At 41.9% G+C, this 25,398-nt stretch overlaps 1 protein-coding gene across 6 annotated transcripts in view; it reads right to left on the bottom strand.

Annotated features, from left to right (window-relative positions):
* CFAP61 (cilia and flagella associated protein 61) overlaps positions 1 to 25,398 on the bottom strand; it is a 102,233-nt gene that overhangs the window by 76,040 nt on the left and 795 nt on the right. For all 6 annotated transcript variants that reach the window (XR_010439667.1, XR_010439668.1, XR_010439669.1 and 3 more), the window contains exons 2-13: positions 24,185 to 24,340; positions 23,385 to 23,535; positions 21,296 to 21,372; positions 20,827 to 20,894; positions 19,662 to 19,803; positions 15,475 to 15,607; positions 13,362 to 13,515; positions 9,121 to 9,212; positions 8,598 to 8,758; positions 5,495 to 5,534; positions 4,182 to 4,321; positions 48 to 174 (exon numbers count right to left, since the gene is read on the bottom strand). Coding sequence is in view for 3 of the 6 variants with exons in the window: in XM_064709624.1 (XP_064565694.1) it covers positions 48 to 174; positions 4,182 to 4,321; positions 5,495 to 5,534; positions 8,598 to 8,758; positions 9,121 to 9,212; positions 13,362 to 13,515; positions 15,475 to 15,607; positions 19,662 to 19,803; positions 20,827 to 20,894; positions 21,296 to 21,372; positions 23,385 to 23,535; positions 24,185 to 24,327 (1,428 nt within the window). In the remaining 3 variants the exon portion in view is untranslated. The remainder of the gene's footprint in view (positions 1 to 47; positions 175 to 4,181; positions 4,322 to 5,494; positions 5,535 to 8,597; positions 8,759 to 9,120; positions 9,213 to 13,361; positions 13,516 to 15,474; positions 15,608 to 19,661; positions 19,804 to 20,826; positions 20,895 to 21,295; positions 21,373 to 23,384; positions 23,536 to 24,184; positions 24,341 to 25,398) is intronic.

Raw genomic sequence — 25,398 nt, 5'->3', positions numbered from 1 at the left:
CCTGATCTTAGGACAGAATTGAGCACATTTCACCAACAAATACTCACTGGATCCGTGCGAGTCTCAGTGAACAACTTTGAGTCATTCCACATATTTTCATTCAAGCTAAGATTTTCAATGAGCCTTTTGACACCCTCCAAGTCACTGGTTGCTGCTTTTCTTACATTAAATGACCTAAAAAAAGGACAAAAAAATAATTAAAGTTGACTCTGTGACAAAATAAGGACAACTGCCAAGCTTAAGACAACACCCCTTCAGAAGTACCAACAACACCATTCAGAAATTGTAACTGATTGCTAAATAACACTTGTTCCAAAGGCAGATATGAACTTATTGCATGTAATAGAAAAAAAATCAGAGCACCTACTTGAGACAACTCCAGATTCCTGCTTTATCTGCTATTAAACACTCAGCCCAATCTATAACCCAAGGTACCACCTGCCTTCAAATGACTAAAAGTCAGAAATAAAGGCAGGCAAAGAACCATAAAATGAACATGGAATCTTAGCTGGACATTGTGGCACATGGGGAATAGAGCTAGATTAAAACAGGGAAAGGCAAGAAAAAATGACAAAAAGACAGAAAAATAAAACTGAGCCAGCTGTCATGGTACAAAGTAAAGTAAGATCATAAATTTTTCTGAGAGCAAAATTACTAATTTTTGTGTTAGGCCTTGGTGCCTCAAGCAGTAACACATAAGGATAAACCCACGTGATTGCAACACCTCTGCTAAGTGTGGAGTGCCAGTTTGTAATGACACAGTAGTGACCTGTACCAGAATGCCTGTGCCACACATGGAACACCTCACCTACAGACAGCAGTAACCTGGCACTTAGCTCATTCACAGAATATTAGCAAACACCTTCCCACCTAGTAGTGAGGAAGAAAATTCACTTCACACAGAGTCTACAGCAGCTGAGGAGCTCTCCCAGTGTCTGTCAAAGGCAGAATCCCTTCCTAGATACACACAGTGTGCAACCCACACTTGTGGAGTACTGTTCAAGAAACTGAACTACAGCTTCAGTTCCAAGAAATAAGTTCTTTTACCCACATACAAAAAGTTGTGATTCACACAGTATAATCTTTTTATTCCTGTTATTCTGGCTTCCCATTTAAAAGTGGATGTGCTATTCTTCAGCCTCAGTCACACTGAGAGGCATCTTGTGGAATACAAGCTTAATGCATAGCACTGGTGCCATAAAAAAACCAAGATTCTGGTATGTTATGAGAAATTCCAGAGCTGAATTCATTGACCATTTTTGAGTGCTCAAAAGCACACATTTGGTTACTAAACTACAAATTAAACCTGACCTAAGCGAGCATCAGCTGAGCCTCCACAGCTTCTCACACATTTCCACTGTGGATTGCAAGACCCAACAGTGCTGAGAGCTTCAGCTCACTCTTGTGAAAAGTGCATATTATATAGCTCTACACAGATGTTTACTATATGTATTATCTTGTATTGATTAGTAGTGCTGTATTAACATTTTACTAGTATGGTAAATGGTAGTTTTGTAATTAAAATGTAACTTTTGTAGTTAAAATAGAAACTATGTATGTGGGATATTTTTTTTAAATAAATGAATGAGGTACTCACACTGAGATAGCAGCCACAGGAGACCTAAATCTTTCAGAGAAATAGAATTTATTGCTCCATTATCAGAAGAAATTAACTTCTCACCTCACTCAGCCTTGAAGATGCCATCACGATTAAGAAGAAGCTGACACTGACCAGACAGAATCCTTGGTTTGAATGGAATTTATGCATCATGTATGAGGTGTATGAATATGCAACAAGCTATTGCTTTTAAGGGTTAATCCTCTGTTAATGTGTGTCCTTTTTCAGGCTTATTTTGCCCAGAAAGAGGTACCTGGACGTCCGTAGCTGTTTGTTTTTATTGTCTTGTATTGTCCTAATCCCAAGTGTTCAGATTCTTATTACTCTAATTATATTGCTATTTTTATAACCATTTGATTACTATTAAACTTTTAAAATGCTAAAAACCAGTGATAGGTGTTTTTCACACTGCAGCCCAACTCCTCCCATCACTGCCCAGCCCACCAGGTTTGCCCCACCCCTGCCCCAGGGAAAGCAGCTGTGCCTGCAGGGAGCTGCATCTGGAGCGTGACAAAAACAGAACATGTGAAAAGTTGAAACTGCCTTTTTTAAAAAGAGCAGATCTACCAGCTCCACTGGGATTATGGAACAGGAGGAAGGACTATCCAAGGTCTGTACTCATTTCTCTCCCAGCAATGAATTAACTCATTGTAGATGCTCAAGCCCTTTGACTGCTCAGAGACAAGGACACTATTATTATTATGCCTTTTAGTGAAAATTGAGGCAAAGTACCCATTAAGAACCTCAGCCTATGCCTTGTCATCTGTTATTTTTTTCTCCTTCAGTGTTAAGTAGCAGACTCACAGTTCCATTTGCTGCACTCTTGCTTTTTGTGTACTTAACACTTTTTCTTATTCCTTTTTACTACCTGTACTAATCAAGAGTTCATTTTGTGCCTGTGCCTCTTCTGACTTTGCCCTTTCACATCCTCATATTCCCCTCTTCTTACCCCACTTTTCTTTTAGTCCATTTTCTGTGACTTCCTTTTCACTGACATGCTTTTGAAAGCCATAGGTGCAAGTACAATGTGTTGATCTTTCACTTTCACAGATTTTGGTTATTTCCAGGAAGGTATCTGCTGTTGTACCCTGTGGGTTTTGTTCTGCAGAAACTTTCCAAAAGCTAACTCTGGTTTCTTCCAAAGCTTTTCTGATCCTGAACCTCAATAAGCAGCTATTTTCCCTTACTTTCCTGCAAAGCTGCAGGGGGATTTGGAAAATGCTACTGATGACCCTATTTTGTTTTCATGAAAGGACTGGTGTCATTTGGAATATGCACAATGTAATCAGGATGGTAACTTTTTTTTAAAGAGCCTTGATAACAACTTGAATTTTGCCCAAAATTGCAAGAGGACATATGACTCCCAGCCCTACTGGTGGATTACTGAGCAGCTGGGCCTGAGATTATCAGGAATTACTCCAGCAGCTCTCTCCAGCCAGCTGGATTTTTACTCAGGGCCCAGAAGGAGAAGATTCATCCCAGGGCAAAAAGCTTCTGCCTCAGTCCAAGAGTAGCTGGCCAGCTCTTGCATGAAGTATTTGTGTACCACCAGAGGTGATTAGGTACACAATTAAACCTAGAAGTACTTTGCTAAAACCACACAGTATTTGGTACATTAGGACCAAAACCAAAAAAAAAAAAAAATCTCTAACTATACCACAATTTAAGCTCGGTGTTTGGGCCAGAATACGCTCGATATGCAAGCAAAACTTCGGAAAACTCATTACATGTAACAGAAATCACAGCAAGAAAGGTTTGGTGTTGCAATTCACTGATACCTCAGCCTACAGAAGTTTTTAGAGCATCACAGAAACTGAAGGTGTGAAATAAATGATTCAACACCAAAAGTAAAAGAGAAATTATATAAAACAGATACTCAACAGTGTTCCTGCTGTGATCTGTATGTCCCAAAAACACATGGCTACAGTTCTCTTAAGAAAGCTACAGCATATTTCCAAGAATTAAACCTATACCAGGCTATCAGGTGCCAGTGTCACACAGCCTGACCCACATCCCCAAGGTCAAACATAGCACTGTTGTAGTTATAGCGCAAGAGTTCTATTGTCATTATATTGCAGAGGTTCCATATTGCTAGAGTTTCGTACTCCTTGATGTTTCTTGTGGGCAGCTCCTCTAAGCACTGGCTCTTCTTTGTCCTCACAGCAGCCATCTGACTCCAGTTCCCCCTCAGCCAACCAATCCACTCTTCTATAACACTCTTCTTATTGGTTACAGCTGTGGCCTGTTAAAATCAGGCCTGCTCCTAATCTTTAGTAATTGGTTCAGCTGCAACTCTTTAGGGGATAAGATTACATTCTATACCACCTTCATTTACCCATACTGTATCCCCCTACACAGCACCACACTCCTCTGCTGGCCTTGGCCCACAACCAGGGAACTTGGAGCCACTGGTTTATACCAATGTCCATCCTCCCTATCTTAGTACTGTATACACAAACCCCAAATGAATCCTCTCACTTTGCTGGGGTTTTACAGAGAGCACCCTCCCTACAAACGCTGGCAGGGGTGTCCCACAGCAGGGCTGTCCCAGGGCATGACTCACGTGAGCAATCCTGCCCTGTGGAACACGTACAGCTCCCGACCCAGCCTGGACGGGCAGGAAGGGACGGCCCGAACAAAGCTCCGGATCAGCGGGAACTCAGGGACATGATGTGGCACCAGGATGACACACAAGTCTCTGTCCTGAAAGACATTGGCAGGCAATAAAAGCATTCTCTAAGCCCTCTGAGGGGACAGACAGCCCTGAATGTGAGGTTTATACTGCACACCTCCAAGCACTGCTCTGCCTGGGCAGCACCAAAGAATTGACAGCTCAGAAATGGCTTCACTTTAAGCAAACTATGGGATGAACCTTCCTTACTACATCTGGTGTTTCCATTGTGACATTTTATTTCAAAGACTGACATTGTTGGATGGATAAATTACATAAATTTAAAATTTCTGGGTCAGCTCTCTCTAGGAAGCAGTGTTTTTGAGTGTGCTGCTTCTTAGGGCCACAACAGTGTCTCTGGTACCCAGGGCCTGTCTCTAAGGCACACTGCCATACTGTTATTTGTTACATGACTTTACAACAGTGGTGTGCATTAGAAAGTCTCAGAAAGTGGACTTTGTTACCCCAGAGTGATCACACGGGGCATGAGTGGGAAACAGCTGTTGCACTGTGAATCCACAGTGCCACAATTCAGTCTGTAGGTAAATATTATGAATCTCCTTAATACCATTGTTTTATAGGTTTTAACTCCATCTCCTTTAATAAATTTTGCTGATTTTGTTTTTTATGTAAGTTCAGTCTGGATCTGTACATGGTTTTAAAGGAGTTGGAAGCATTTCTTTTTCTAAATCTGAATCTTAGAGGAGTCCTTATGGAACATAAACCGGCGAGGCTATTTACAAGAGCACATAGTGGCAGGGAAATGCCTTCACACTGACAGAGAACAGGTTTAGATTACATGGTACAGAAAAATTCTTCCCTGTGAGCGTGGGGAGGCCCTGGCACAGGTTGCCCAGAGAAGCTGTGGCTGCTCCATCACTGGAAGTGTCCAAGGTCAAGTTGGAAAGGCTTGGAGGAATCTGGTCTAGTGGAAGGTGTCCTGCCTATGGCAGAGGTGGAACTGGATGATCTTTAAGTTCCTTTCCAACCCAACCATTCCAGGATTCTAGGATAAACAGAGGACTTAGGTATGCATTCCATCAAGTCCAGAAGCAGCCAAGGAGGGGAGTAGCTCAGCCCAGGGTAACCAGGCCCAGCACACATATGTGGGGCAGACTCACTGGAGCAGTAGACCCCCATCCCCTGGCTGCCAGCTGCCCTGCTGTCCCACCACACAAAACCATTCCAACTTTCATTATACTCACTGGGAAAACATTGAAAGCATACTGCAAAAAATCCAGTGACCTGCAACAAGAGCAAATAAAGCACATATCAGAATGATCTGACACACTGTGATATTGACATCCCTGCAAGCCCAGGAGCATTTATTCAGAGCTGATCAGAAAGTCCCAATAGATCATCAATAACCAACTGCTCTTGTTGCATGCCGCACAGCAATTTCGGACTCCTAGTGCTTAAAGCATCATTATTAACAAGAATAACCAGGATGTTTGACATAATACATGAAGTTCCTCACTAAAAGGGTGGGGAGAGGAACTAACAAAACATTGGCTCTCATGTTGTTGACTCCACCCTCTTCAGAAGCCATTCCTGGACTATCACAGCAGCATTAGTATATAGCAAATATTACTTCAGGTTACAAAGAGCTGTTGCTGTGTTCTACAGTATTTTCAGTCAGCACCAAGGGCTCTGTGACTTTGCACTCAGGAAAACCTGCCTGATGTGCTCTGACAGACTAACAGGAACATCAATACTTAGAATTGTTTTTAAACACTTCTTTTCACTTCTCACCCAACTGACTTAGAGCTGTCCCAGTCTCTTTTCCATGGTGACAGCAAATTGTGACATTTCAGTTTAAAAAGACTTGAGAAATCTCACCAAAGCCCTGCTGTTTCTCCCATGTCTAAGGCTATCAAAGAGCTCAAAAACCCAGTTATGCTGAAATTTCATAAAACAATTTTCCACCACACAAGATGTATATTTTGGAGAAATTCATACAGATACATGTTACCTTATAAACACTGATAAATCCTCTTCACCTTTCAGAACTGTAATTAGGCTCCCTTTAATTACCTCTTTCATAATATTACTTAAAAGAGAAATAATTTCTAATTGCAATATCTATGCCTGAATAAAAAAATTAAAGCTGCAAGTACAGATCAGGATTTGGGCATTATATATTAATCTATATAATACATAACTAAGACTAGTTATATTACAGAAGAGCTAATCAGGGGAGAGCAAAATGCTATTGCAACTATACTGGACTTAATTTTCTCTCTGGTATCCAGGACCTTGTTGGCAGTAAGGACCACAAGAATTGAGGTAGGAGTTTTTTCAGGGGGCTTAGGAAAGTATCAGATATCAGCAGATAAGCCAGTAGTTCAGTTTCTTCCCATTTCACTCTCAATGCACTACCCAGCCACATAACAGCTCTGTGTTTAGGAGATGGAAATATTTAGCAGCTTTAGGGGTAACAACTCCCAAGGATCAAACCTCCATCAGGGCTAAGACGCAATCACACCTACACTCCAAGCCAATTGCTATTTCTGGGTCCATGCTGTGCAAGGCCAGCAGGAACTCCCTCAGGACAAGATTCCAGGAGGCAGCCAGCATCACCTTGTGTCCTCTTTTACATATATTTGCTTTGCTAATATTTCTTCTATATGCAGGTGGATCAAGCAGAGGCAAGCCACAGAAGCATACAGAAAAAATGTTTGAAAACACCAAGATCTACAGATTCCTCAGCTCTGCATGAGGTAATCTCAGGAAAAGTCTTCAGACAGAAATGCTGTCTCCTCCTGATACCCATCTTGGAATCCACACTGCTCCACAGATGAAAAAAAAAAATAAACTGGGAGCACAGCATTGAATGATAAATACAATGAGAAACATCTTGAACAGAAACAGCAAACAAAGCAAAGAGCTCAGGAGGCACAAAAAAAAAAAAATCAACATATCTTTAGAACAGGAAACTATGAGCAGAGAACTCAAGAAGCCTACAGTGAGATTATTTACTGACATAAATCTCTAGCAAAGCTCTGAACTGCTGTTTCAGTATAATGGAATCATTCCACAGCAAGCCCCTTGCCTCACTAATATTTCAATATAAAGCTTTCTTATTCTGCAATAAATATCTTGCTCACATTTTTACACTAGATTGTCCCTAAATTAACTGTTCTGGCACAGTCTCTCAGCACTGCATCACACAGTTCTTATCACACATTTGTTGGTTAACGTTTCCAAGTACAACACAAATCTTTTATGTTGACTTCCTGCACTTCACTAATTAAACTAGTTCTTAACAAACCTGAGCCATATTTCTGGGTATATAATTTTGGAAATAGGTACATAAAAGGCAATGTCTTTGCTCTGTTTTGGTAGCCTTGTATATTTCCATTTGCAGCAGATTCAGTGTTTGATCCCCTTGGGTAGGTGCCCTTCTTAATCAAAAAACTGCTCAAGAAATAGAGACAGTTTAAGGAATTCTCATTTTTCCTCTCAGTGAAGTTTACTCTTACACTTCTTTTAAGACAGAGTTCAGAAGTTGCTACTCACCAATGACTGAGCAGACATGTTTTTTCAAACTGTACATGTTCAACTGTACACATGTTCAGCTCATCTATCAAGTCCTTATCCTGATGCCTGCTGTCTGCAGATATGACATGGATTTGAAAGCATGGAAGATCCTGGGTGTGCTCAGCTGCTTCATCTATGCTGTATCTTCCTATCTACCATCACATTGAAAAGGAAAAAAGTTCCTGGAGAAGTTTCTGCTGGTGTGGTTGAATATATTCAAGTGTGGAGAGAAATTTTAGAAAAAAAGAGTCTAAACCTCATTTATAGCCCTATTCTAATCCATCAGGATCTAAGAGTGTGAGGTCAGCAGCAGCAATCAAAGAGAAAATCCCTTTGTCTCCCCCAGCTGTAGAGGATTTTAGGATACAGAATAACTTCTTTCAGTGACTGGAGACAGTGTTTAGAATGGGAAAATTTACCTGTAGAGCTAAGAACAGCTTTATTGCCCCATGCAATGAGATAACTACTGTAACATGTAGCTCCTCTTGCAGCTAGCCAGCTTCAGAGTGTCTCCATAGAAGGAAACATTAGCCTTTTCCCACAACCTCAACTCACATTTTTTCCAACAAAAATGAATTCTTCACATTTTGCCCCCATAGACCTGTCAGAGCTAGGAAGTTGCAAGTGGAGGTTGAAACATTATTACTGCAGATAGAAAAAAAATCCCATCTAACCACTGCAGGTGCTGTCACTTTCTGATTTGTCCTGAAAACATAACCTTGACAATGGTTATTAATGGGAAAGCAGTGACTTCTCCTCTTTACTTACCTACTTTTGTACTGCTCATCGATACAAAACAGACGGATACTGAAAACATTTGAAGCTCCTCCGTTCACAGGATGCAAATCCCCCTCCTCACCAGTCTCCAGCAGAGGTGCTGCTGAGCCTTGAGAGTCTTCAGTCTGGGAAACGGTAACAGCTCCATCTTTCTGCAACAATAACAGACAAGGGCTCCCTTACAACACTTCACAAAGTGTTTTCATTAGTTAAGCCCCATCCTTCCTCTTCTCTCTGTCACTCTTTCTTCCCACCTTGATGGCTGCTCATGGGGAGCTGGATGGGTAAACTCAGCCTGACCAATAACTCTGACCTCCTCCCTCCAGACCCCAGCCAGAGCAGCTTCTGACCCATGCCCCACAGCAGAGGCACACCTGGGCCAGAGCAGAGGATGGGGCAGGAGGGAAACTCAGCAGTGTTTGCTTGTCCTCATCTCTGCCAGCCTTGCTCTGTATCAGCTCTGAGAGCCAGCAGCACTGCTGGGTGTGTGCACAGCAGCACTGTGCAGCATTACCTGCACAGCTGCATCTGCACCAGGAACATGTTCCAAGTTTTGAGAAGAAACAGGCTCTGGCTGTTGACTTGTTTGGCTGCTTTCATCTTCATCTGAGCAAAGTAAAAGAGAAGGTGCACAAGGTTTAATAATGTGAGCTTTACTCTCAGAATCACAGCAATAGCTGGAGTGGGCCAGGCTATCTCTATCAAAATGCTTCATTTTAACAACCACAGTTAAAGCAGACCCTCCTACAGTTACTTGGTTAGAGCTTCATTAGACCATTTGATTTCAAAGCAAAAAAAACACCAAAAAATCCAGGGCATTAGTTGTAAAATAAGACCTGAACAAAACAGTTTGGAAGGAATTCCTAACTTGTGTTTATCCCTGTGTCAAATCTTTGCCCTATCTGAACCGAAAAACAGGAGTCAGTGTATTGACTGATATCTTAAACCCCACGTGTTGCTAACTTGCTTTAGACAACCAAGGGTTCTTCATTCTCAGATTAGTTCTCCTAATATAATTGCAATTCAGGTTAAATCCCAGTCAAACCAGAGCTCATACTGGTGCAGTAAGAGACAAGAAACAGGGATCATAATTCCTTTATAAGTTTTACACAATAAACTCCTGAGGTGTAGGCATTGCTGCTGAAGAAAACTCATCAAGCAAGGACAGCCTTGCATTTGGAAAATCGAGTAACATTAAGGAAATAAAGGTTTCTGAGTACCAAGAAGAACACAAAATGAGCTTCAGAAAACAACATAACTAACAACACACCACAACACCTTCTTACTCTGAATTTTACCTTGGGACACTCACATAAGCTACATTCATAGACAGAAGCATTTCTTCACACAGTAATGGGCACTTTTAAAAAAATACCTCAAAGGTTTAAAATAGGCAATTAGAAAAAAAAATAGCCAGAAGCAATTAGAAAAAAAAATCTCGTCTCAAAATCTGTTTCTCTGTCAATAAAAGAGTGCAGATGCAACATGCAGGGCAAGGAGAAATGCGGGGGTTAGGAATCATGGATTCTCTGGGGGTATCACAGATGTGAGCCTTCACAGAAATGATCAAATGTCGTCTTGATTAACCAGCTCCATTTCTCATTACCAACAGCCTTGCAGGTGTCAGAAGTTAATTAATACAAGTCTCTTGTTGTCATGTAAATATTGATATGTTGTTCTGACTTCATACTAAAATGCAAATCCTTAATGGCTCCACCATCCACTCCTGTCAGACGTGGCTGCATTGCTGTTTACAGACACGCTGTACACGGGTGATGTGAAGAACTGCAATACTATCACTAAATCAAGTAAAGACCACAAACAAAGAAAATTAAAATAATTCTGTGATTGCTGGTTTGTTAGCTGAGGTACAGTCATCAGGATCAAGAAGCCAGTTCACCATGAGGCCTGATGAAAAGCCCTTGAATCATTCCCACTGCATCATGTTTTCTAGCAACTAATTCATGACACCATATAGAGTAACAACCAAATTACTGTAATTACCCTGAAACCTAAGTGGCATATCAGTACAGACTGTTGTATACTCTTTCATTATTATTCAGCATTACATTTTGAAAGGAAAAAAAATACCAACCTGTGGTCTCTACTTAAAGCTAAAGAGCTTGAAAAATAACCTTTTTATATGTAGGAACATAAAATTACGAAGGAATGCAGTTTACACTTTAAAATTTCCAGCCTTTGGATTCCATAAAGCCAAGTCCAGATCTTCTATTGATGTCAGGTCACTGAACCTGCTCTGTTCTCACAGCAGGACACCACCCAGCAGCAAGTTCTCAATGCAGCCTTCATGGAATGGGCAAGGCTTTGCAATACCCACAAATGCAAACCACATGGGACTAACACCACAATAGAGTTCGAGGACACGGGCTGGCCTTCATGTTGGAAAGGCTCAACAATGGACTACTGGGATGCCACTCTTCTATTCTAAAATGTGCAAAGCTACAACAAAAATTTTAACTACTATTTCCTGATAACAGAATTAATGTTCTTGAGCAGTGAAGGGACAACTTTCAACTTTGCTATTAGGTTTCTACTGTAGTAATAGAAAATCTCTGCTCCCAGAGGTGCATTAAAAGAAATTCTGTTTTTATGATAGAACAGCTCATCCTTAAAGTAGCACCCTAATAAGCTGACATGGCCCATGAAAGCAGCTGTGAGGTAGCTGCAAGGTGTGGGAGGGACTTTTCACACCACCGCAGATTTTCTCCTTTCCTGGGCAGCTGATTCACTGTGACATTGAAGCCCCAAGAGAATTGTTTCTTGTGGCAAAATCTTCATAGCATAACAAGAGATTACGCTCCCTAAGCAGACGGAAGAAAGACTATTATAAGTTTTGTCTTACATTGTCAGTGGGAAAGGAAAAAAGGTGGGGAGGAGAAAGGTTTTAGTCTGTTTTTTTTTCTTATTATTTTTCTCTTAATTGTGTTAATAAAGTTTTCTTTGTACCCTTTAATGTTTGTGCCTGTTTGGCCCTCCTTCTCTTAATACTGATCTCTCAGCAAGAAAATAAGTAAATAAATTGTAGTAAGTGCATTGGCACTTAGCCATCACTAGACCCACTACATAATTGGGGCATTGGCCAGGAAATCGAACAATTGGCAAGCCAAAACCTCTACAATCATTAATGATTTGCACTCAAGCTAACTGGAAATCTACAAATAATTATTTTTCCCCAGAGCTGCTCTTGTCATTCCAAATAAAGGGATACTACTACTTTAAGGAGTTTTACCTGAAGGCAACCCACAGGACTGCAACTACCATCAAATCTAATGAAGTTTTTAAATGAAGAGAGAAAAGAAGGGAGATAGATTTACAGAACTGCTAACCATGCTGCTTAAAACATTTCTAAAAAGCACTCAGATGTCAGATTCTCAAGAAACTGAACAGAACCCAGTTGCTTATGCTAAGTTTTAACATTTAGAAGAATTTCTCCAAATTTACTAAATTATAAAAAACACATAACAGCTGTATTGTCAAACCCTGTAACCACACTCTCACTGAAAAGCTCAGCAGCACAGAATTTTCCAGAAAACACAGACCTACAGCTTGCAGGCTCTGGAGAAGGGAGAGGACACCAGGACAGGAACAGCCCTGGGATGGGTAAGGCTGGCAGAAGGCCCTGGTGGTCACCTTGCCCAAGCCTCTGCCCAAGCAGGGTCACCCAGGACTGGGCTCTGCCTCCTGAGTCATCTCTCCCCCTCCTCAGTCTCATTCCTCCTCCTACCCACGTCTGTCACCTCTTCTGAGCTAATACTCCTGGGGCTGCAGGAGCACAGGATCAAACAGGACACAGGCAGCTTCCTCCATCTCCTACGTGCAAGATCTTCCTTGCAGGGGAGGGGAAGTCCACAGGAGCAGCTACAAGACCCATTTCTCTCCCTTTTCTGTTCTGTGACTGCCAGATTCAAGGTACCAGCTGGTGACAGCCCTGCAGCTCCCTGGTTGCCTTTTTTGCCTGCTGCTTTGTGTTCAGAAAAGCAGAAACATAACCTAGTGGTGAAGGTGTTTTATTTCACTACTGATAATTAGTAGACAGCAAGATGCAGCCCCTTCTGCACAAAATGCCCTTTGACACTGAAAAATAAAGACAACAACTGTAAATCATTTACATGACACTTCTGTTCTACAAACAGGTGACATATTTGTGCTACTGGTTTTTATCACTCACAGGAAGCAGCTAGCACATGTGTTGCTATATTGGGCTAAATATAAAAGCAGAATAAAGAGACAGTCTCTGATCTCCCAAAATCTTGTAACCCAGGAGACTGCAAACAATAAGCAAAGAGCAGAAGCTGAACCACAAGGAAAAAAGATGACATAAGTCAACAGGACAACATAACAGGCACAGTTAGGCCAGCTGCTCAGCTACCAACAGACCTCACTTCACCACCAGATTTTACAATCTCATCTTCCTTTAACAGCACAACTGTGTCTGATAGACAGTATATGCCACACAACAGCTTTCTGAAACTTCAAGCCCACATTTATCCCATAGTTATCCCACAGGGCAGCTCCCCACAAACAGCAATCACTTCTGAGTCAAAGACCAGGGCTATCAAAATTCCCCTCCTCAAGCAAAAAAACCCAGGCATCCTACTTCAAGACCAGGTATGTTAATTTGTGTTTTCTTGCTAGTAAACCTATACATCCTTTTCCAACCTTCTGCAAAACCTACTCAGAAGCTAGACATGAACACACCTTGTATTTGTTTAGCAATATTTAGAATATAGATACCTCCTTGAACACTTGGCTTCCGTGGCACTTCGAGAATATCCTCAGGATGTGGTTTGCAGAGTCCATGGAAAGGCCCTAAGTCAAAACACTCTTGTAACAAGGAAATGTTCACATCAGAACATAAGCTCATGAATCCTACTGCAGTGCCACCAACCTGGAAGATAAAAGCCATATCACATGAACCTGCCATGCTAGGAAAGCACAAAAAAAAACTGAACAAAAAATTGCTGAAACATCAACTTTTATGTTCCATCTCTGTGGAATGACTCTGCATAATGAAAAACTATAAAGGAGCTATTTCAGCAAAAGTTAAAGATTTGCTTTTATTTTTTTCCTTGTAACATGGGTACTAGGACCTCCACAGTAGATCTTCAAATTTCTTTTTTAGCTGTGACTTGCAAGAGTGTTCAGTTTATATATATAGGCCAAATAATGACCTGGAGTTTCAGTAAAACATTTGCTATGGCAAATCTACAACATTCCAAAAACATATAATTTTGTTTAAACTTACAGTACAGCTGAAATAGAATCTGCATTCAGTTAGCTGTAATAGCTGGCTCATTACTGGACACTGATTTGGACCCAAATTGAGGTCAAACTCAAGGGTGTATTTTATTCTCCTAAGAAATTAACTCAAGAAATCAATTATGCATAATATAACAAAAGCAGTAAGTATTATTTGTAGCACTTGTAAGCCCAAAATATTTCTGTGTTCTGAAAAAAACCCAAGAACTAGTCTTAAAACCGAAATGCTCTGGCAAACATGAAAGTGATGGGATCCCTGCAGTGCTGGCACCCACAATACTCTGTGCCTGGTTGCTGCTGGAGTTCTCAGCAAGCTGGAGCCCTCAGCATGACACACACTGGGACTAGGGAGAGCTGGCATGCTGGAGAGTTTCTGGTTTTAACTGGGACAGATCTAGAAGAAGGAAGCTCTCCAATTTTTATTAGTGTATGCAACTTTCTGGTGAAACACATTATCAAAACACATTTTTGTTCCTCCTCAATGCACATAATGAAAGCCTTTATAAACCTAATGAAAACTCACATGCTGGATTTGTACAGCTGTTTTATCAAGCCATCAGCACATCAATAAAGACTTGAAAAAGTGTGACGTTTAATTTTTCTGCCCTCACACAACAAGTGATTGTTTGTTTGCCTTGTTTGCGTAACCAACAAAGCCGGGGTGCCACAGTTGCCTGGCTGCTGTGTAATTTCAGGCCCAAGGCTCAGCAGAGGCTGATTAACCAATCCATCTACCATATGTGCAAAAAGAGGCTGCCAGCTTCCTTCTCCACAGGGGAAGCTGGCATCCATCATGGTCTGTGTGGAGGTGCTTTCCCAGCCCGCCGTGGCAGTGGCAGCTGGGATAAACTGGGGCTTGGAACACCTTTTGGTGGTCTCACATTGAGCTCTGAACGTGCCACTGGAATGTCTTATTTATAGCAACAGCCCTCTGCAATGTGCCATTACACTAATGGTGCATTGTTTCCCATTTGGCTCCCAATGGCAGTGATTACATGTTGCAATTTTATAAGACCATTTACCACAAAAAGCAGATTTTGGGAATTAAGGAGGTTATATTGCCTATCAGCTTGCACTACCATGCACAATTACCAACACATGAAAATCAGGAATTTTCACTAGGATAACTATTACCACTGCTTTCTTATTTAAATTAATTCCTGGGTTTGTCTACATTTCAGCAAAAAATTTGTTTGAACCAAGAGAAAGAAAAATTATCTACAGGACTTAAAACTGTGAAAGGATTACTGGCTACTCATTTTCACATGCAATATTAGCTGTCATTGGGAATGAAAACAGGTCAGCTATAATGCAAATGTCTAAAATGACAACATGGCTTCATCAAGACAGCCTGTCCAAACTACTTGAAAATTACTGGGAATTGCTGCTTTATTTCTGAACTGGAAACATCACTCCTGAGGACAGACACAAAGTACATTGAGAAGGGCACTCACTGTGTGGGTATAGAGCACGAATTCTACTTTTAACAGGTGGGCTGCTGTTTTTGTCCCCTGAGCTAGAGTGAGCTGTCACACAGGACATCACTGAAGCTATGATCAGACAAAATCAGAGGTCATGGCAGACTGACCTCACAAACAGCTGCCTGATTTTCTTCACCTTCACGTTCTATGAGATCAACAAGGAGATATTCACCATAGGTTTCCTTCAGAGTCTCACTTTGAGGTGTCCAGATTAGCATGAGATCATCATAATCTTCCAGCCTACAAAAAAGAGATTAGGTAATGTCCTATGGCTCTGCCATTAACAGGCCATGATACTTCTGCTCCACTCCATTAATATAGGGAAGAATATTACAAATACTTGTTCCAAAGCCTGCACCCACAAATCACTTCACCTAGGACACATTCCAAGTGCACACTAAAGTGGGAGTCTCAGCAGAGACAATCACACCCAAAAGCCAGCAGAACCCACCAAAATCTGCACTGCTCAGTGGAGATGTTTCTCTTGCCGTAAGAAAATACACAGGAATCCCAGCTCAAGATTCTCCTGCCTCACTCTCCTACAACTGTAGTGGAGCACTCATACAGGTCCCAACCTACATGGATTTTTATTTAAACAGGCAACAGAGACTCTTTCCCACTAGACTGTTATTTATAGCCAGGGTCAATGTAACTCTGAATGAGAAAATCCAGCACTTTTACCAGAACAGTGGCACAATTCCTGAGTCACCCATGCTGAGACTATGGCACAAAGGTGGGTGGCAAACCAGCTTTAGCACTCAACTGCTATCAATAACACGAAGCCACTTGTATTTATCTCTCAATAAAATGCCAGAATTGAGTGGTACAACCAAAAGCGGCAGAGAGGAAACTTCGCCTGCGTTGGGCTGCCAGAAGGAACAACTGCAACAAACTGCAGGGGAAGCCCTCCCTGCTCCGGGCCGGGAGCAGGCGGCTACCTCGGCTATCAGACCGACAACCCCAGGAACACTCGGAGAGGCGGCACCGGGGCTGTGGGAGCCCCGCACGGTCTCTGCCGCCACCCGGCGGCCCCGCCAGGCACGGGCAGCGGCTCCTCCGCTTACTCAGGATGCTCAAACCTCCTCCTCTTCCTGCACAAGAACCTTGACCGAACCGCGGCCCTTCCCTTCTTGTCAGGGATGCACAAACGTGCTGCGCCAGGGAGAACCGGGAACTTCGGAGCTTCCCGGGGTTTTGGGGGAAATTTCTGCTGTGTTCCAGGGTCCCACTGGGTCCCCCATGCCTGTATGTGATACCTGTAAAGTTGGAGATCATTGCTCCACACAGGCAGGAACCCAGAAACAATAAACAGATTCTCAGTGCTACTCTTTATGTGTGTCTGGATTTGGAAGGAGCCTTAAAGAAAACACAGCTGGGCAAAAGAGGTTCTGTTCCTCATTGTATCAAACACTGTCCAAGTTCCTAAGCACTGCCTGACTCCAGCACAGGAGAGGGGGTCAGGGGGGTCTCTGGATGCTTTTGCTGCTCCTGCACACCAGAATGGATGTGACCTCTGGGTACAACCACCTTTGTAACCAAGGCAAGGGACCCCTTGGATTCTGACCTTGGTCCTGCTTCTTTTTTCCCCCTCAACTAAAATGAAGCTCTGGCAGCAATGAAAACTCCATAAAAACTTACAGTATCTCATTCCTTATCCCTCAAGCCAAAATAGTTACCCTCATCTCCTTCACAGGAAGTATACCAAGGGAAAATCTGCAGGGAGGTTTTCTATTATCAGAACATCACCACCTCAGCACAATTAATTAGTTCAGCAAATCTGTTAATAAGCTCTCAAACCTCAAAAAAACAAACGAAGAAGGGTAACAGAAGAAGACTGTATCCTAATTGAACCCTGTTATTTTGTGGAGTCCATAGCAAATGCACACCTCCTCCAAATGGAACATTGTGCCAGGTGTTTTGAGTGCCCTATGTCATTCTGCTCTGTGGGACACAAGACAAGATCACACACAAAGGTGCGGATGCCAATTCCTGAAGACTGACCCTGTGACAGTCAATGAGACTCTGCACTCACCCATTCATCTCCCTGCACACTACTCTGTAGGAACACAACCATTTCAACTTGCTTATTCTGCTTTTAGTATCTTCCACCACTACCACAATGTTTAACAAAGTAAAGAAACCCTCCAAACCCCAGTAAGCTTTCCAATATAAAAATGCCACTAAATTCCTCTACTGTGAGTGCAAGCACAGAGCTGCAGATTTGACTCTTGCCTACAGGGCACAAACCCAAGAATAGCAGGATCTAGACAAGATACCAGCAAGAACCTTAAACATCAAAGCTTAGTGGGCTGCATTCTGACACATTTTCACATTATAGAGACCAGATAGAGAGCAAGTTCGAAATCGATGGTTAAACAAAGTATCAGTTTACAGCTGCTTTTCGCCCTCTGTAAGCAGGGGAAGAGGGACAGAGATTAGGCTGATCTCCTCTCACTGCCCCAGAACATGTCGCTAGGCAGGTGGCTGCGGACAACATCCACAGAGGAGTCTCTAAGGGCTCCCACTAACTGTTACTATGGATGCCAGTGAAGCACAGGGTGAATGCGGAGAGAAGGGAAAGGCAGAGCTCCTTCTGCAAACAGAAATTAGCCTTACCTGCTATCCACTGATGGGCAACACTGAAGCATGAATTTTGTACCACCACTGTGTAATTTCAGAGGAAGACTGGTTTTCCAGTTAATTTTCTATTAGTACCAAAGCTAAAGAAATTTTTACTTTTTATAACAAACTACCAAAATCCCAGACAAGATGGCAGCGCTTATCAGGAATACTGCTATGGCCTAAGTGACATTTCCAGCCATGCAAAAGAACATTTCAACTGACAATATAAAAAAAAAAACCCAAAACCAGCTTAACCTGAAAAAAAAGACAAACATGATAATCAGAACCAAGACATAAAGACTTAATCTTCAGGCATTAACTCACCTACTGATGCCTTCTCTATATAAAAGTCTATTCACTTACAGGTGATACACAACTCAAAAGAAGCACTCAAAAAGCCTAACAATTGTACCTCTAGTTAGTATGAGAGAGATTTTTAACATATTTAAGTATCCAGAGCTACAGCAGGAGGATGTGAAGTGGCAAAGGTCAGGCCTCAGGCCTTTTTCTTAAAATGCTCAAAAGCCGAGCAACAGGAGGAGCACAAGCTGCAGATTTGCTTCAGACCCATGTGGTAAAATTTAATACATGCAATAAAACACCTCTCAGAGACAGGCTCCTGTCAGAATGCAGCCCAAGCTGGCAGCATGAACCAGCCCATAAACAAATGGTGTGATTTACCAATCAGACACACTCAACGTGGCATCACCATCTGCAGGGCACTGGTCAGTACAGACCCCCTCAAGTCCATACCATGTGCCAAAGTCTCCAAGGAACACACTTCTCCCTAAACGTCAGTCTCCACTGCAGGCATCAGAAATGCTAATTTAATCACCACTCTGCTACCTAGCCACAAAGCAACACTTACATTTACTACCTACAAAAACTCCAGAATAAATCAGTTAAATTAAACTACTGCTTCATAAAACATTACCCTAGCAGCAGTCTTCCCATGGTGAAGAGAACAAGTAACCCAAAATTTGATGGATACATGTTTTATTTCAACCACACCACAAAGAAGCACCTCCACAGCCACAACAACAGGAAAATCACCAGGCCCCTGGGTCAGAAACTTGGCATTTCTCACGTCCTGCATGCAACACTGGCACATGGCAGGAAAAACCAAGAGTGGCAAGAGCAGCCAGCAGATCACAGAATGAACATCACTGACAAAAAATAGTCTTCCTACATAGCTAACTAGCATTAGAAAAAAACACATCTTGTGATGAAAGAGAACAAAACCACCAAATCCTAGAACTACCTAGTTTGGTTATCACAGAAAGCTATCGCCAGCTAGGGGCTATGCACAAATCACAAACAGGATGGGACTGCTGAGGAACTGCCTTGAGCTGTTTTATTTTCCACCATCAGTATCATTACATGGTTATGACAATGGGAGGATGCTGTCAGCTCACATCCCAGGCAGCAGACAAAGAACTTATGTTACAACTTACTTTATAAGTTTTTTGACCAATCACACAAAGCAAAAGCATATTCACAGTAGTTCTACCCAATCACTATAAGCACACATTCCTTTGTTAAAATAACTCTTGAGAGCATCGTTTTAGAGCAGCCAAGCTCAGCTACTGATGCTGCAAACCAAAGAAGGAAAATGCTTCAGTTTCCCCCAGCCAGATGTGCTCAGGGAAGCAGGATCAAGGAGCTGAGTTACCTTGCCTGGCGCACGTACAGCTGAGGGTGACACCGATGCCTCGGGCATGCCAGCAAGGTGAAACGTCTCTCCACATTGGAGAGTGGAGCAGGCACAATCCTTTCAAAGACATCCCCCAGGTCCAGCTCTGAATGGCTAAAACCTGTCAGGGCAACAGAGAAACTTTATTATGCAAGCTTTTAATTAGCAACAAAAACGTCTGAGGAAAATGGAGTGGCAAACTTAAACCACAGATAGTAAAATGCTCCAAGTCTTTTAAGTCAGGCAATGAGGCTGAAATGACAGCAGCATAAATGTGTGAGAATCATCACCAAAGTCATCTAATTAACCCAGCATTCCAAACCTGAATAAGCTTCAAAGCAATCAGAAATTGGCAGGAAACAATCCCAATAAAAATAACATAGCAAATTCTCTATGCCTGTGGAGAATCTCTGTCAGGACTCACAATGCTGAAGGAAAGCTGATGTTGGTTGACAGGGTGGATTTGACAAAACCCTTAATTCAAGCCCTGTTTTCTGTAGTTGACACACCACTACGGTCTTTTAGTGTGACTTGGAACCAATATCTCTGGAAGCCACCATATCAGAAAAGTTCTAGCTTCCTTTCCAGCTCAATTAAGTTCGTGCTTGGTTTATCAGTCTGAATTCAGGACCAAAACTCCAAAATAGCACATCTGGTGCTGTTCTCTGCTTAACATGTATATTCCCTACCTTTGACCTCTGTTCTAGAGGAAATAATCTGAGTTTCCTTCTATGTCTCCAGCAGCCCCTCTGAGTCTCACCAAAGTGTTCTCTTCCAATCTGCACTGGCTTGGCTAAGCAAGAGAAAGTGCCCAATTTCAAGTCTCTTGGCTCTATTCAAACAGAAATCTCCACAAAACTTGCAGGTATTGATTTTTGAGATCTTTATTCCTTCCTGATGTCCTGTTTCCAGCAAATTTAAAGATTGCAGGGAATGGACAGAATGCTGAATGGCTGCTGGAGTGAGCATGGAACCTCTTGCACATGGGATCTTCACAAGAAGATACTTTTAGATTATGGTTTTCACATGTCTAGAAACTGATAACTCTTCTCAGTATTAAAAAAACACCACAACAAGCTGTCAGCACATATTAATTAGGTTTGCAATTGCTCACTTTGAAAATAAAACAGTTTTAAGCTCTTACCTAACCTCTTCTCAGCTGGTATAAAGAGAAGTATAAACTGCAGATCTGGGAGTAAGATGAAAGCTTTCCTGGACAAATAAACATATTCAGTCTTTCATTATTACACTCAATGACAGACAGCAGATAGCTTTTTAATATATACTTTTTCTTTTCTCTCCAGTATCTCTAACCTTCCTTCATAAGTCCATATGGCTCAAGGATTTAAACATTTCTGACAATGTCATGTGAAATTTATCCAGGTAATTTTGATTGGTTTTTTCCCCAACTTATTTCTTTCAAATTTCCCAATCTTTAGATTTCAAACATCCTCTTTTTTATAGCAGTTTCCCAGTGGTGAAATATTTAAGATATCAGGCTTCTGTTGGCAGATCTCTCATGGGGCATCTGGATGAGACTGCTTGGCTTGACAGATGATTTGGCAGCAGGAGAGGACACGTGCCTCACTACCCAAGGCTACACAGGAACTCACCTGACAATTTCTTGGGAACATCCAGCTGCATAACCTTCCTTTGCCACAAAGAGATGCACAAAGAGCGTGTTCAAAGGCTGCAAAACAAGAAGTGAAAGTCTACACACCATGTAGAAACTCATGTTTATTCCATCAGCCCAAGCATTAGTACACAGACATTTCCAACATACATGATCTGCACTCAAGGAGCAGCAAAATACACATAAGTGACTTCAAAGCATGTGTGGGTAAAGTTATGTGAATAAAGTGCTTTATATAATTTGGTGCTTCTGCAACATTTTTTCTTTGTACTCAGTTTACTATTGTTTGACTGCAATACACACTGTACACTTCATATTGAACAGTATTGATTCTTAACTAACAACATTCAGTCACATATAAACATTCAACATGTGTCTGACATTCTTTTAAAGTTAAAAAAACTCAAACCCAAAGCTCACCTGCTTCTCATAATCCTCATAATTTAAAGGTTTTCCTTTAAAGGTAGTAAGAAACATTACATATTTTAAGATGACATCATTAGACACACAAATACCAGGCAGAAACAGGGCAGACTAACAGACACCTTTATCTTGTGCACGCCCAGTAAACAGGGAAAACCCCTGTGCTGGAATGGCAAGGGCTATTAAATCAGCTGCTCTCTAGCATGTTAATTACAAGTGCTGGGTCAGTGAAGGTCTGCCTGTAGATAAAAATACTTGAAATGGAAAACCTGAGAGGTTCTGAATAGTATAACATTCAATTAAAATACCATAGCTAGGGGCACCAACAAACTTCAGCAATTTAAGAGCAACAATGATTTCAATAGAGGCTGCAGTACATGGACCAGCATGAGGACAACAAGCTATTGTAACAAACATCTAAAGACATCCCTAAACAAGGCAGTTTGTCTGGTTTTTTAGAAGCAAAGGGAAGAAATAAAATATATATTACTGTTGAGATCTGAGAGGACACCAAGTAAGCCAGACATGGACTCTGACTGTTTCTGAAGAGTGCTGGTAACCAGACAATCCAGTAAAGCATCTTCACAAGTCAATTCCCACTTCAGACCCCAAAATAATTTCTGTAATCTAGGAAAAAGACAGATCAACTATACTTCACAGAATTCCTATGTTCAGATGACCTCAGTTTTGAAAAGCACACCTGCATGGATTTAACCTACAGTTCACCAATGACATCTCATCAAATTATACCCCAGAAAATGTTCAGAGCTTCTGCCAATGCAGAAGCATAAAACACTGAATCTTCTACACCTCCTTTAGCAAATAAACTCCATTCTAGAAAAATAGAATGTTGCCTGTCTGTTTCAAGGTATTTCTAGGAAAATAGAATGCTGCCTGTCTGTTTTAAGGTATTTTTCACTACTGGTTCTGCGCAGTAATTAATTTTTCTTGTCTTTTCTCTCTAGGCCCCTACAGCAGATCTGCAGAGCCACCAGACAGTCTGAGGGACACCACAGCCCAGCAGAACCCCCCCAGCAGCTGTACCTGAATGAAGTGACTGCCAACAAAGTGCCACTTAAGGGACAAAAAAAGTCCATGACAAGGAAACCACAGGTCCTTTTTGCACACTCCCTTTGTACTGGTGGTGCTTCCTTTAAGAGCTCACATTTTCAAACACTGTTTTTGTCAGTTTACCTCCAAGCCATTGGTTAATATCACAGAGGACCCTGGGCAACTGATGAACAAAATGCCCAGAGATAACTGGGCAACACCTTGCTATGGCATTTGCTGCACACCTTAGAGTGCTTGGGATTTTACATTTTCTGTATTTTCTCAACAGTCCCACGATCCAGTTCCCAGCTGGACTTGGTGAAGGGGGAGCATTTGAGTGCTAAACTTGTAAAGGCCTGTTTCTAGTCTGTAGATCCTACCAGAAAGTCACAAGCAGCAGTGTCCTCACCAGCACTGACCAAGCTCACTGCAGAACAAAGTTTCCCCTTGCCACCACCAGGGTTTGACAAAGACTCCATCACCATCTGTACCCAGAATGCCTCAAATCTACTGGAAACAGACTGTAGACACCCACATGTATTTGCCATACCTGAGCCTGAAATGAAAACTCAACTAACATCACACAATTTACTTACAGTGCACTTATTGTCGGGGTAGTTTTCATGCAGGAATGGTTCCCATTCAGCCTGATCAGTGATGTTCCAATTTGGATAGTCCAGAAAGGCAGTATGTGCCATAACCTCATTCTTCTCATTGCAGAGTGTCAAAGCAAGATTTGATAGTTCTCTATTAAAACAATTTAATTTTGCACAAGTTGAAGAAATTTCACTTAGAAAAGTGACTGACTGTGAATTCAGCCTGCTGGAACAGCAAAATTAGCCATGTTCAAGAGGGTTCCCAGGATGAGGCCTCAATAAAACTTAATCATCCACATGCTAACTTGGAATTGTTCCTTCAGTTCTACCTATTTGTATTCTAGCACTATAAAAATTCAGGTGAGTTTTCAAATCCTCAATCATATTAGTAAATTTGAGATGCAAGACTTAAACATTCCCTTCCATTTGTTTGTTTCATCACAGATCTATTTTTCCCCAAACAGCCATTATCTGGGATGTTTGCTATTAAGGGGGAAAAATATAAGTGGCCCACCAGCACCTATCTGTCACACAGCCTGTCTGTTGATTGCTTTTTTTTTCCAACAGCATTTCTTCTGAGCTTTTACAAAAGGAAGCTAGTATAGAATTAAACCTTGTCCACCATGGCAGAGACCCAGGTTTGCAGTCATGCACGTGACAGACATAAAAGTAGATTTTCTTTCCACTTTTAGAAACGGCATAAAAAGTCATTACGTCACACCATGTCAAGGCTCAGAATGTTTTCCGCCACTTTAAGTGTAATTTCCCAAAAGGTGACAACCCAAAACACCATTACTTACAAGAGATAAGTGACATCCATCCTTCCAAACACATCTTCTGTGACAGAGCTGAAGAGGCTGATAATGGCTGGGACATCCCGTGACTCCGTCCTTCTGACTGTGACCACTTCTGTATTTCCACTTGAGGAGGTCACCGTGGCCATCCCACCGGCTGCCCTGGGAACCAAGGAAAACGCTGCTGGCTCCAGCGACCCCCTGCCCAACACAGCCACTTTAGGGGGGTTTTCATAACAACTCTAAATTGGGGCAGCTCCTATGGATTTGGTGCCTGGTTCCTGCGTACCTTCACACAGACACACTGCCTGTCCAGTGCACACCTGAAATGCAGCAGGCAATCACTCCTATGGGCTGGATCCTAATTGTTTTAATAGGCTACAGCTGCTTTCTATTTACTCATTTGCATGCAAACCAGCTCATCACCAAGAACTTCAAGCTCAAAGGCCTTCAGTGGGAGGCTCAGCTGCAAACAATCAGGGACACAACCTCCTGATTAAACAGCAGCTTCAGGTGAGTTGACTGCATTTTGTGCAAAACCACTCCTCAAATTTCTTTTGAGGTCAACAGCGGGGCTTAAATTCCTGAAGGAATTCAAAGTTCTACTTTCCGACACAGGAAAAAAAAGAAAAAAAGGTTTAAAAAAAGGAGGGTTTTTTTGTGGTTCTGCATTGACTGATTTGTTGTCCCGTCCAGTAACTTTAGAACACACGGGGCAGCAAATCCTCAAAGCACCTGCGAGCATCCCCTCGGGTCTAAGACCCTTCAGCTGTGCATCTCTGCTCAGTACTGCAGCTGGCAATCAGACATGTGAAATAAAGCAACCTAACAATGGCTTCCCGCAATTTCTTAAATGTGCGTGCAAAATATAGCAGCACTAACTAGAAAAAAATAGCAAAAAAACCCCAAAACCTAAACCAACACACGTAGACCAGCGGAGAAATCTCAGCGCTCTGCCAAATGCAACAGCTGACAGTGACTCCAAATACAAACGTGATGCGCAGTTATTAGGCATCCCCCTTCCCAACTAAAAACCAAAATAAATGCATATTTTGGCACCTTTTAAATACAGATAGAGTCACATGCGCTCCTACATCTTTCACAGACAAACAGGACATGCCAGCGCCGGTCCTGAAATTAACCTGAAGTGACACATCCCCTACGAACACGCGTCAATTTAACAAATAAAAACTAACACGAACTTTAAAGGGCCATTCATC

Source organism: Zonotrichia leucophrys, chromosome 3 (genome assembly GCF_028769735.1).
Source record: "Zonotrichia leucophrys gambelii isolate GWCS_2022_RI chromosome 3, RI_Zleu_2.0, whole genome shotgun sequence".
NCBI lineage: Eukaryota > Metazoa > Chordata > Aves > Passeriformes > Passerellidae > Zonotrichia > Zonotrichia leucophrys.
This window is presented reverse-complemented; position numbering and strand designations above follow the sequence as displayed.